The 14,136-nt window shown below is 36.4% G+C and overlaps 1 protein-coding gene across 2 annotated transcripts; it reads right to left on the bottom strand.

Annotated features, from left to right (window-relative positions):
- Positions 1 to 8,338: 8,338 nt before the first annotated feature.
- Positions 8,339 to 13,768, bottom strand: LOC108988378 (ubiquitin-conjugating enzyme E2 22-like). 2 transcript variants are annotated; one of them, XM_035688853.1, is made up of 7 exons: positions 13,577 to 13,768; positions 11,074 to 11,194; positions 10,479 to 10,623; positions 10,319 to 10,396; positions 10,106 to 10,218; positions 9,846 to 9,949; positions 8,339 to 8,889 (listed from the first exon to the last, which is right to left on the bottom strand). In XM_035688853.1, the coding sequence occupies exons 2-7, from the start codon at positions 11,074 to 11,076 to the stop codon at positions 8,532 to 8,534; spliced, it is 801 nt and encodes a 266-aa protein (XP_035544746.1). In that variant the 5' UTR covers positions 11,077 to 11,194; positions 13,577 to 13,768; the 3' UTR covers positions 8,339 to 8,531. The 2 variants fall into 2 exon arrangements, with proteins under 2 accessions (XP_035544746.1, XP_035544747.1); XM_035688854.1 differs by lacking the exon at positions 13,577 to 13,768 and adding an exon at positions 13,033 to 13,105.
- Positions 13,769 to 14,136: the final 368 nt, after the last annotated feature.

The raw sequence follows: 14,136 nt of genomic DNA on the forward strand, positions 1-14,136 counted from the left end.
CTCTATGAGTATTTTTTTTAACTTTTCCTATAACTACAATGAGTACTGTTACTGGGTCATCTGAAACTTATCACTCAAATGGTCCTCTTGATGTGGCACCATCACATAGTGCCACAAAATTTATTGAAAACAAGAAAAGAACACAAAAAGTATATTCAATCCAAAAGGGCGTCCAAACATATATATATATATATATATATATGTGTGTGTGTGTGTGTGTATATACATATATATATTTACATATATGAAGACTAAAACACTAAGTTTCTTTTACCCTTTTTGTATTTGCATTTTTTTTTTTTTAATAAACCAATGGAACCACTATGTTAAAGAGTGTCATCTGAGCGGTAAGTTTAAGATAAACAACTACAATATATCTCACAACAAGGACGTGTATTTCGATACTAACTTCTCCATAAATAAAATCATGTGGACCTTACTGGCTAGCTTTTGCTTTTTAATTAGTACTCTATATACATATGTTGTTTAACCCTTTCTCAATTCAATCTTCGTGATTTATTTAATCTTCAGGATATATTCATGTGCTCCTTGATAAAGCACATTTTTAAATCAAAAGATTTACCAACCAAAGGAGAAGATCATAGTGATTCAATAAAGTCAAATCAAGTCAAAGCTACCATCAACGAAAGATAACGATAGGGTTTTGGAAATTTCCTTCAAACCCTATAAAAACATGACAAGTGTCTATTATAGCTTATGCACGTGTGCCTTCATTTAAAAGGCATATGTTTGTTACATGCTTAATAGATAAATGTCCATTTTTTTAAATTGATTTAGTTTGAAAGAAAGTTTTGTCCAAAAGATAATATCTTAAAAAATGCTAGATACAAGCATCATGCATAACCGTTGCGCAAACGGTGTCTAGATGTAAAATGAAACGGTTTGTTTTGGCTCCCATTCTCCCCCTCCTTGTCTTCCCCATTCTCCCTCCTTTCGAATCGAGAGCTCTCATTCTCCCTCCCTCGTCTTCCTCATTCTCTCCCATCTTTCTTCGAACTTATTTTCCCCCTATAAATCATTCCCTCCCCCAACTCCCTTCGAAGACCAGCTTCCTCCCTTAAACTTGCCCTCCCTTTTCCCTCCCTCCGAATCGTTCTCTCCCCCATCTCCCTTAACAATTTCCTTTACCAACTGTAGAGAATCAAGTCAGTATAGCTGACATCAAGGCTGAAGATATTGAAGATCAAAATGTCAAGATATGCAGCAACGGTAATGAGCGAAATCACAGCAACAGATTTGGTGAAATCTCAACAACAAATCAGGAGCCTAACATGTGAAGAAGACTCGATCTTGCGATTTTGTTATGATAAAATTGTACAGCTGTAATCTTTAAATTGTTCATGTAAATATAGGGATTAGTTGTAAATGCTCTTATATATACTATTGTACAGATCAAATGAAATAATAGAGGAATCAATTCTTGCATACTCTCCCTTTTGAATTTTCTTACATGGTATCAATATAGCCATCAAAAGACCAACATCTCAATGTCTTCTTCTAATTTTGAAACCCAATCTCCCTTCATTATCTCCATGCCTACTATTGCTACTTTCAAACTAAGCCAAGATAATTATCTTCTCTGGAAGGCCCAAATGGTGCCATATTTCCGAGGTCGGGACCTCTTTGGTTACCTCGATGGAATCACACTGAAACCACCTAAAACAATTTCTGTCTCTCACCCTGAAACCAATATTGTTTCTAAAATACTCAATCCTGCTTATTCTCAATGGCTCAAGCAGGACAACCTCATTCTTAGCACCCTCATGTCTTCTCTTACCGAATGAGTGCTTGCTTAGGTTGTTACTTATACATCCTCTCATGTTGTCTGGTGTGCCTTTGATGGAACCCAAAATCTCATGCATGCATTGTTCAAATCCCCACACAACTGGCCACTGCAACTAAAGGCAGTAAATTTGTCACTGAATACTTCTATTTCATCAAGAGGCTAGCGAACAAGCTAGCAATCGCAAGGCAACCAAAGACACAAGATGATACTATCACATATAGTATTGCAGGTCTTGGCCATGAATATGACAGCTTTATGGCCTCCATTTCTGCTCGCACTGATAGTGTGACGCTTGAAGAAATTTATTCTCTCTTGTTAACCATAGAAGCTCGTCTTTCTCAACACCAACTCATTCCTGCAATTCAACAACCTTTTGCTAATGTGGCTCAATGTCAATTACAACCATTTGCGTGGTGGCTTTAATTCTGCCAACCGAAACAATGACCAGCCCTCTATTATTTGTCAGGTTTGTGGTAAGCCTAGACACTCAGCTCGTAAATGTTATTACATATTTGATCTTTTTTATCAAGATGCTCCAAAAGATACACCCAAGCAAGCTATGATTGCTGTGAATAACGGCAATCCTACCAATTGGGAGACTGAGTGGCATGTAGATACCGGTGCAACTCATCACCTCACACATGATGCTTCCAATCTGAACCAACAAAACAACGAATATAATAGTTTAGATATTGTTCAAGTGGGAAATGGTCAAGGTTTGCATATCTCTAAAACTGGTTCTTCTAAATTTCAAACTACCTCATCCACCTTTGTTCTTAACCATGTTCTTTTAGTTCTTGAGATTCAAAAGAATTTGATATATGTTTAACAATTTTGTATTGACAATAATGTTTATTTTTAATTTTGTACTCACTTCTTTCTTGTGAGGGATTACTTGGGGAAGGTCCTTCATCAAGGACATCTCAGTGATGGTCTCTACAGTTTCACCACCAAAACAAGTCTACCTCAACCACACTCTAGTATTCGAGTTTCATTTCGTAATTGGCATCGTGGACTTAGCCATGCTTCTAGTCCCGTCGTCCACAAAATTCTCTCCACTTTCTACAATCCAGTAGAGAAAAGTAAATTGCACATTGTGTGCCCTAATTGTCAATTGGCTAAAAGCCATAATTTGCCTTTTAAGCTATCTATATTTGTTTCTTCAAAACCTTTGGATTTAATTTTTACTGATGTTTGGGGACCTGCTGCCATTGCTTCCAACACTGGTGCTAAATATTATGTGAGTTTTCTAGATGATTATTCCAAGTATATTTGGTTATTTCCTCTTAAACTCAAATCAGATGTGGAACAAGTTTTTCATAATTTTCAAAAATGTGGAAAAACATTTTGAAAGGAAAATAAAAGCTATCCAATCCGACTGGGGTGGCAAATATAGACGATTAAACACATATTTTAAAAACACTGGCATTAACCATTGCCTAACTTGCCCACATACGCATCAACAGAATGGATCTATTGAGAGGAAACATCGACACATTGTTGAAGTTGGTTTAAGCATATTGGCTCATTCAAATCTCCCAATGATATATTGGGAAGATGCCTTTCAAACTGCAACTTATGTGATAAATAGGCTTCCAACAAATGTTTTAGACCAAAAATCACTTTTTGAGATGATTTATAACCGTGTTCCAAATTACCCTTTTATGCGTGTGTTTGGATGTGCATGTTGGCCTAACTTGAGGCCTTACAATCAAAATAAGCTCAATTTTAGTTCAAAAACATGCATTTTCATTGGCTATAGTCTTTATCATTAAGGGTACAAGTGTCTAGATCTCTGTATTGGTAAGGTCTATGTCTCAAGACATGTCATTTTCGACGAAAATAAAGCCCAAAGCCCCACTCATCAAACTTCAAACTCTGTTTTGCTTTCCCTGCAAATTAATTCTTTCTCATCAACAAGTTTCAGAGATTTGATACCTAATCCGATTCCCACAAGAATCGAATTTGCACCATTATGTTCTATTTCTGCAGGAACAGGTCTTGGAACATCTACCCAGCCAGCAACCAATGCTGATGATGCCCCACACAATGATGAATAGCTTGCTCCTACAAACACTCATCCCATGATCACTCGATCAAAGAATCATATCCATAAGCCTCGACAACAACCTGATGGCTGCATTCGGTACCCTTTACTGGAACTTTGATTGCAGAAACCGCAACTCTACACTAGAGCCAACTTCTTACACTGAGGCTTCCAAATTAGCCCACTGGCGAGATACTATAAATAAAGAATTCACTGCCCTGCTACAAAATGGCACTTGGTCTTTGGTGTCACCATCGAATAACACTAGCGTTGCGGGCTGTCGTTGTGTGTCTAAAATTAAAAAGAAGGCGGATGGGACCATTGAACATTATAAAGCACAACTAGTAGACATGATTCCACCAATAAGAAAGAGTCGATTTTTCAGAAACATTCAATAATCCAGTCATCAAATATACAATTATTCGATTAGTGCTTTCTCTTGTCGTTTCTTATAATTGGCCTATAAAGCAATTGAATGTACAAAATGCATTATTGCATGGTGAGTTACAAAAAAATGTGTTCATGTCACAACCCCAAGGATATATTTATCCACAATATCCAAATCATGTGTATAAATTACACAAGTCACTCTATGGATTGCGGCAAGCCCCAAGAGCATGGTTTTCAAAGCTCTCGAACAAACTCAAGTCTTTGGATTTCATGAAAGTAAAGCTGATACTTCCCTCTTTATTTTTCGAAAATCAGCCATTATCATTTACATACTTATAACTGTGGATGATATTTTGATAACGGGCTCAAGTTCGGATGCAATCACTTGTGTGATTAGCTACTTTAAAGAAAATTTTGCTATCAAAGACTTAGGCGTACTAAATTTCTTTCTTGGTGTTGAGGCACTTCGGTGTCCAAATGGAATTTATTTAACTCAATGCAAGTATATTGTTGATTTACTCAAACGTAGCAACATGGACAAAGCCAAGCCTTGCACAAGTCTCATGGCCTCTAATTGTCATCCTACTTCCAATGATGGACATCCTTTTGAAGATATAAGTCTCTATCGAAGCATCGTAGGTAGCATGCAATACCTATCCTTCACAAGGCCTGATTTAGCCTTTGTAGTACATAAAGTCAGTAAATTTATGCATCGACCTCTTGATACACATTGGATGGCAGTCAAGTGCATGTTGCGGTATCTTAAACACTCCATGTCTACTGGTCTAAACATCACCAAAGTTGGTGCTATGAGGTAGCAAGTTTACTCAGATTCTAATTGGGCTACTGATAGAGATGATGGACACTCGGTTGGTGCTTTCTGTGTCTATATGGGCTCCAATTTAATCTCTTGGAGTTGCAAGCAGCAACAAACAGTTGCTATAATCAATATCGAGGCTGAATACAAAGTGCTAGCAAACACAATAGCCGAGCTCACTTAGATAAAATCTCTTCTATTTAAACTTGGTCTTTCTCAAAAATAGCTGCCGGTTCTTTGGTGTGATACTATTAGAGCCACTTATCTCACATCAAATCCAGCGTTTCATGTAAGAACTAAGCACATAGAAATTGATTTCCACTTTGTAAGAGACCAAGTTCTCAATAAACAATTGGTGGTGCAATTTATTTCAAGTCGAGATCAGTTAGCAGATATGCTTACCAAGCCGTTACCTCCATCAAAGTTTAAACATGTACAACACAATCTACATGTCCGTGAACTACCCTCCAAATTAAGGGGGCGTGTAGAGAATCAAGTCAATATAACTAACATCAAGGCTGAAGATATTGAAGATCAGAATGTCGAGATATTCAATATCAGAATGTTGAGATATGCAGCAACGGTAATAACCGAAATCACAGCAGTAGATTTGGTGAAAACTCAACAACAAATCAGGAGCCTAACAAATGAAAAAGACTCGATCTTGCGATTCTGTTATGATAAAATTGTATAGCTGTAATCTTTCAATTGTTCACGTAAATATAGGGATCAGTTGTAAATGCTCTTATATATATAATGTTGTACATATCAAATGAAATAATAGAGAAATCAACTCTCGCATACTCTCCTTTTTGAATTTTCTTACACCAACTTAAGGATTCTATCATAGATCTAGACTGCAAATAATAATAAAATCTGTTGAGGAACGACATCGGAGACATGGGTCCTATTAGGCATCAAACATGTGCATTGTCTTGTAAATTGTAACGAAAAATGTTGGATGTAACTGCCTGGGGGGCTTGAGCACCGAAACTCATGTAATTTATAGATCATGAATTGCTTTCTACGAACCAGGTTGCTCAAGGCTTGATTTCACTAGTTGTGACCCACCGATGTGAATAAAACTTTTTCTGAGTAGTTTCATGGTCGTATGATGCACCATTTCTCTCTCAATCAAGTCGATATTGTAAGAGGGCTAGGCCTACTATTTTCTTTCCTATTTTCCTAGTATTATGTCAAATGAAACTGTCCAATTTTTCCAAAATAACATCAGCGACCATCACCTCTTCTGTTGCCTCTGAGATTCTTTGCGTTTTCACTGGATGTTCTACATTCCATAGCGCCGACAAGCTGGGCCTGTAATATCTTCATGTCTATAATGATGCATGGATATATCCCTCTAGAATTATCTTTGAAAATTTACAAAACCGAGACTACATCTTTGTGGGTTCGAACACAAGAACCTTAGGAACGGGGTGGAGAGAAAAGAAAAGAAAAGAAAATTAGGAAGAGAACATGCCCCCTCCCCTAAACACTGAGACTTGGCATTTTTGTTTGAAAGTTGGAAATGGGAAGACCGAAGACGCTGAGATAAAGGTGAAGGAAGGTTGGAATGAACTGTTTTGAGAAAACAACCACGAAGAAGACGACCATGCAAAAACACAAGAAGCCAAAGCACAATGTGAACAAGCTCTGAATCTTTGTTTGAAGAATAAGCCTCAGACCACACGAACGCAAGATGGGTTTCGCGTATTTCGTCTACTTGAAGAACAAGACAAAGCCCACGCAAAATATCTTTTTAGATTTCTTTTTCCCGAATTACTTCTCTTTTTTTTTTTTAAATGTAACGGTTGACGTGGCATAGCAAACTGCCCATCGTTTGAGCGGCCCGACTGTCCCTAGAAGAACTGCAATATCTTTGAAAAGTTTTATACGTTCTGGCATATATGCACACACACACACACATATATATATATATATATATATCTACTAGCCATTGCAGCCATTCTTCCTCTGTTTCCTAGCATACCTTAATCAAACTCTCGGGCAGCATGTATAAGGAAAAAAGATGATGAAAACAGAGAGACAATCATGGGGTAACTAGAAGCTTTCTGAAAAACATGAGTTGTGCAAGCACTCCATTTGAAAAAAAATAAGATTTACTATTAAAAAATTAATTTTTTTTATGTGAGTCTTATATTTACATAATTTTTTTTAAAAAGAATGCACGGTATTTGTATAATTCATGACTATAAATATCATTTCTTTTATTATTATATGAATGCAAGGGACATGGCTCAATAATATTATTGTAGCTTAGAAGTTAAACTAAGAGATTGCATAAATATTGGTAGTGAACTCCAAGTAAGTGGAGTTATTTAGGTTTTCTTCTTATTTAATTCCATAAAAGGAACAAAAATCAGTGAAGTTCAAGATAGGAGGGACTGTGCATAGGCGATTGCATTGAGCTCGTAGCTAGGGAAGCGATTATGATTGAATAAGTTGGCAAAATAATGCCCCCCTTTTGTGCTCAAAACACTAAACAGGAAGATCGACTCTCGCTCCCGTGCATGCAGAAGGGTCCAAGGGACAAAGTTAAGGCGACAATTTAAAATAATAATAATAATAATAATAATAATAAATAAATAAATAAAATCATGAAAAGATAACTACTTTTCTTATTGAGTAGTGCTAGCCGCTAGGCTCTCGCATAGCAACAACGGTTGGCCGTATCACTTAGTATAAATTTATCTTTTTATTATTATTATTATTTTCATATTTTTTTAATATATTTAAATATTTTAAAAAAATAAAAAAAATACAACAATACACTAAAAATTATTTTCTTAATTATTAAATAAAAAATTAAAAAATATATATAAACGGTTAAAATAAGAAAGTAAACTCAGACGACATACTAATATTTCTTTTTCTTATTTGCATTCTATATATGTTCACGGAACTTTGTATTCATTCATTTCACGTCTTTTAAGCCATTCATTAAGTACGGATTAACCTGTAGTTATTTCACAAAATTTGCACGAATTTTTATAAGTTTCAAATATCAGATTTAGTAATGGATTATATAAGTACCACGTATTCATTTAAAAAAAATGAAATAAATGAGAAAAGAAGTGCAACGCTTTCGAAAGAAATATGCGACGCTTCTCCAAAAAAAATTAATTAATAATATATTCTACTCTTTTTTAAAAAAAGTATACAACGCTTGCATAATATATGATTGTATCAACATTACTCAGATGAAAATTACAAGATTCATGCAAATTTTGTGAAAGCTAAAACGCAACCAAGCAAGTTTCAGAACATGCATTGCAAAGCGTGTATTTGTGAAAAATCATACCAAAACTGAAAATGTTACATCGCCAATCACATTGTTCAATGGAAATGTTCATTACAGCATCCATTCGCTTTCCCCAACCCATCGATGGACGAACAATAGTTGGCCACAAATCCCCATAATACCAGTTCAATCATGTCTCTATGGAACATTATAATCTCTTCAAACTTCTCTTTCTTGCATCTATTTTTTTCTTGTCTGCATGAACTTTTGTCAATCCACCTTCCTTCTTTTGTGCATTGATCGCTGTTGCCGGAGCAGATCCACTAACGCCAGTGTCTGCTGCGGGTGCTACGGCAGCTGGCTGCTCTGGCCCATTTCCCCTGGTGGCTGTTGTAGAAGGGGCCGGTAGGGATGGTAATGGTAATGCAGCACCTGGTGATATGCTCTTCTGGTCAGCATTAAGAACTGAGGTATTGGTCTGGTCAACATTCAATGCAGTGGTGGACTCGGATATAGCTCCCGATTTAAACTTGGGTTTTGGCTTAGCATGGATCCCAGTATAAAGCCTGCAAAAAGTATGGAAACACCCTCAGGTCCCTTGTACTCGAGGAAGAGAGAGTAGAGAAAGGGGGGGAGGGGGGGGCGGGGGGGGGGGGGGTGGTGTGTGTGAAAGATAAAGGCAACCCTTAGCATAAATTAGATGCTTTCTTTATTAAGGCATCAATTTTCACGGCAAAATTGATGTAAGAAGTCTATAAGACACAATTCTTACTCCAAGTTATCCAAAAATACACCTCAAGGAGGGCTATCAGACTGAGTTTAATATGACACATCTTCAAGGTTTGACATTTTCCATTTTTTAACATAAAACACATTATCTCAAGACACACGAAATCAATTCCAGCATAACCCCTAGGGGGTTGGCGCAAGTGGTAAAGACCTTGGGCTTGAGCGTATGCTCCCCTTAGGTCTAAGGTTAAAATCCCCTTAGGTACAAACAATCTTTAAGGGCCATTGGACTAGGGGATTTTCCCCTTGAATTACACCCAAAGTGCACTTGCGAGAAACTCCTTGACAAGAGCCTGTGCACCCCTGAGAATAATCGGAACGCTATTTTTGGACATCCAGTGCCAATAAAAAAGGAAAAAAATCCAAGTTAAGCATGCAATAATATAAATGCCCACTGATGGAAGCATTTGAAAAAAGCCCAACCATGACAAGGCTGAAAAAGAAGAATTATTAATCTCTTAATAAGACAAAAAGCGGGAGGGGGGGGGGGGGGGTTGGGAACCAACCAGAACGCCATACGTTTGCCCTGCCCTCTATCACCCCCTGAGGAACTACACATTCAGGTGTGGAATGACAAGCTACTGATTAGAGATCCCATAAAACATGGCAGTCTAAGGCCAAATTCACCATGGGAAAATGTCTGCCTGATAAACGTTATGTATTTTTGCACAGAAAGTTCCCCTGTTCCAATATATCACAACATGAAGTGGATAACGAGACAGGAATGACTGACCTAGCATGTCTAGCATACTCCTCATAATTCTCAAGCAGCATCTTGCCAGCTTGTTCATTCAAAGCTGATTCTGGAAATGGTTCAATCAATAAACACCTAACTACCTGTAACCATAACTCAGAGTCAAGGAATCAAACTTGAACAGAATCTGAAGCTAATGCAACTGATTGTCGAACTTTTAGAACAGTCTCAAACAGATGGCAAAAGAAATGGAAGTAGAACTAAATTATGTTCTACACTAAAAAACACATGAGCCTTACAATGAGAACATGCCGTAACCCAAGACTCGGATTCCAATCCTTTTTAAGTGTGTTGACACAGATCTCACCATTGTTTGCAATGTTTGGATGGAAAATCTTAGTCAGGAAGTAACCTTCAACACAAAATAAGATGTGAATCACAGTTAAATCAAAGATGCATCCGTTAAAAAAGTTCATGTTTCCAAGTTAAAACTGTAACAAGTATCAACAAACCTTTGGGAGGAGAGTGTGGGAAGTCATGAGATAATAATAATTTCATGCGGAAAACACCATTTTCATATGGAGTCCCAGCTGCAAGTCAAGAAATGCTTATTCAGTTTGAAGCCTTCACAATGCCTCAAAAGAGTAAACTTATGAAGATAAAGCTACATGCCTGGGCCCTCAATATCACCATATATGGTTGAAAAATCATCATCGTTTACACCAACTTTGATACCCTCGGGGGGAGATTCATCAAGATTCTTCAATTCCTTTGCAAGTTGCTTGATAACATTTGGTGGAAGATTTTCATTAGTCGCCTGAAAATATAAATAAATAAATAAATTGTAAGATGACTTTAACAATTCAAAAGTGACAATAGTAAAGGATGCCATGCTTCCATCATCACAATCCCAAAGCCTTTTCTTATTTTGAAACGAATTATAAACAAACTTAAAAAAAGGATCTGTGCTTCGCAAAAAGGGAAGGGCTAGGTTACCATATTAATGGCTGACAACAACGAGACATCATTTTATATGTGCAAATTGCTCAGGACAAAACTCTAGACCCCTTGATCAAAACAGCCAAACAGTACATCAACAATATCATATCTCATTCTAGTTTCCTGGTTAAAGTGCATATATCATTATTTACCAAGGAATTCATTGAGTAAGCAGGACAAATAGTGAATTACTTGACTAATAATAAACAAATCACAATAAAAAGGCACAAAACTAAAAACTGGTCACAAAAAGAAAGAAAAAATCTACCATTGTCACAAAGAGAAAGGGAACCCTTATGCAGACTTTTCTTGCTGAGAACAAATCAATGCCCCAACCTAAACTTGCTTTTGTTCAGAGTGATAAAAAAATAGAGTGCCGCCAAAAGTTCCTGCAAAAGAAATCTCTGTGAACAAATAGGTATTGGCTCCACAAAGAGCATGCATCAAAGACAATTTAAGTTCATTAACACATCTCCACAGACAGATAACAAAAACTAGCAGATTGAATGAACAGCCAATGGTCTGATAATGAAAGAATGTAGCATTCAAGGGTCTTTAGACACGTTGAACACAACCACAACTATACTCATGCAAATTATAGACGATGTGAGTAACACCAACAAAACATTTTTCATGGCATTTATATAGATTAATATACACATATATAGTGATTTGAATATTATATGTGAGCAGCATGATTAGTTAATTGGATAATTCCTGTGTCAAATAACAATTACTAGAGTGAGTGGCTGGCACAATATTGTTACCCACAAATCCACAGGTGTATGCTTTTGGGTTAAACTGAGGTTACATCATGTATGAAGCCTTAAGAAATGATTGCCAAAGGATTTAAATCTTAACCCTCACATTTCCAAGATCTCAACAAGTGGGGCCAAAGCTCAAAGGAGAGTCCGATTCAATAGGGAAAGTGAGAGACAACAATGTTGATTGTCGTCAATGGCACCCATTGTAGAGCAAGAACGACTCGCTTAAGGTTCTAATGATAGGAATGGACTCTTAGAGATGGCACAAGACACTTGGATTGTTAAGAAATTGCTCCGTTCGAGGGGAAGGCTAACTATGTATAACTTCATCTGGTACGATTAGACTCGCATGTGAAGGGGGAAGGTTCGTTTAACATCAAATAGTAGCGACAAAGGTGTGTGGTTGATATAACAGATTAAAGCCCAAATTCAAATGCTTCAAAGCTCTTACAATGAAATTCCTAAGGTGTCAACTCTCACAAAAAAAATATATATATATTTACTAATTCATATTTCCTTGACATCCCAGAACTAGAGTGTTTCAAATGAATATAACATTATCTAACATGAGACCCTTTCTGAAAAACCTCTACCATAATAAGACTAAGCGCCTAAAATTTCACTTGCCGAAAAGAAAGAAAAGGGGGATTGAATAAAATTTATAACTCATAAAAACTGTCATCCCTGAGTTCTAAAACAACAAAATGACCCGCCTTTCAGTATCTGTGTCTAGCATATATTCTACACAAACTAAAATAATTACAGAGTTTAAGTTGCTTTGCTATTACTCATTACTATAACAACATCATTACGGAAAGATAACCAGCAGAAGCACATTTAACAGGAAAGTCCAGATATGTTATTCAATGTCATATCCCAAAAGACAAACTTGTTAGCTGAGACATGGAATTCAAACCACTACTGAAGGTACTCCTCATTCGATGTAATAAATTTCCCCTTTCTTCAATAAAAAATGTGTTTCCAATAATAATAAAAAAAAAAAAAACTCAAGAACACAAAAGCTCCCCATTCTTTGTGTATCAGGCTCACAGCAAGAAGCTCCTGCCTGCACTATCAAGATCTAAAAATAACCTACGAGTAAAAATCAAATCATGGGAACAAGTTTTTCTGATTATCAATCTTCCCGATGATTAGGGACTCTGATTTTGTGCTGATAAAAGCATTTTTTATACAGTTTATCAGGGTATTGGTTTTGTCTCTTCCATTTCCACTTCTAGCTCATCCGAAAACTAACATATATGGATGCGTGATCCTACCTTTCTCCTTCAATCACAAGCAATGACATATTGACAAAAAAATAAGCAATAAATAATATGCCATTTTGCAGATAATAGATAACTCAAGCCAAAATAATCCAGACACAAGTGTACATGAAAAACTCAAAAGCACCTGAATTTCTCAAAAAAAAAAAAAAAAAACGTAGAGAAAAAGGAGAGACGCACAAAAGCACTCAATACAAAAATCTGCTGAAACGGAAAGTCCCACAGTGAAGAAGCCCAAAGACAGCATATTCTTCTAGTATCGAATCCCTAAAGGAGAATTATTAGAATAAATAGATCCTCAATTCATAGCACGTATAAACAGATTAACAAGAACCAAATAGCAAACTTTTACAACTCATCTGACTAGAAGTGAACAAAACCAACATAACGCATATTTCCTATGTTTACGCGAGAGCGAGCGAGAGAGAGAGTATTTCAAACTAAAACCCTTTAATACAAGTAACCTAGTTGACCATACAAACCAAGAAAAGAACCTTAAAAGACACATCCCCATATGTCAGATCAAAACCCTTCTGCTCTGGAAAAAGACGCAGGAATCACATTCCCATTTCACCAAGTGCGAAATCACACACTAATAGAACAAGAAAAGGATATCATCCAATAAAAGCGAAGAATCAATCAACTCAGAGACGGGCACACAAGATTTCAACTTCACCCAATCACATTCAAAAAAATAGGAAATCAAAGAGAGTACAAATATTACCAAAACCCTAAATGAGAATCCACCCAATCCGGTTCTTCTCTCCCAGAGCCCAACCACAGTGCGCAAGAGAGAGAGAGAGAGAGAGAGAGAGAGCGTGTCTCCTTTGAATGATTGAACTGTTGATTTTAGAGGTGGAGGCCAAGGCACAGGGAAAGAAGCAGCGTTTTTCAAGAGAATTATTGTTTATTTAATGAAAACAAAACAAAGCAAAGCAGATTAAATAATTTTGATTTGTTTTTTTTAATAATTTTGATTTTTGAAATGACGTGTCAGCAATCTAAATCTTATAGACGTTGGATTCCTTATGTCTACTCCAAACTCACGAGCTTATTATTGTACGTGTTTTACACTCCCCATTCAAATTTGGAAGAGCCAGAAAACGTGTCTCCCATTTCCCTAATGGATGCGCGTTGGATTTGTATTTTAAAATAAACAAATAAACAAATATATTTATATACACACACGTACACACAAGCTTACGCTACGATGAGCAGAATTTTTATTAAGAGCATTTTTAATTTATATTAAAATTAATTTATATTAAAATTTTTATTACAAAA

Source organism: Juglans regia, chromosome 3 (genome assembly GCF_001411555.2).
Source record: "Juglans regia cultivar Chandler chromosome 3, Walnut 2.0, whole genome shotgun sequence".
Taxonomy (NCBI): Eukaryota; Viridiplantae; Streptophyta; class Magnoliopsida; order Fagales; family Juglandaceae; genus Juglans; species Juglans regia.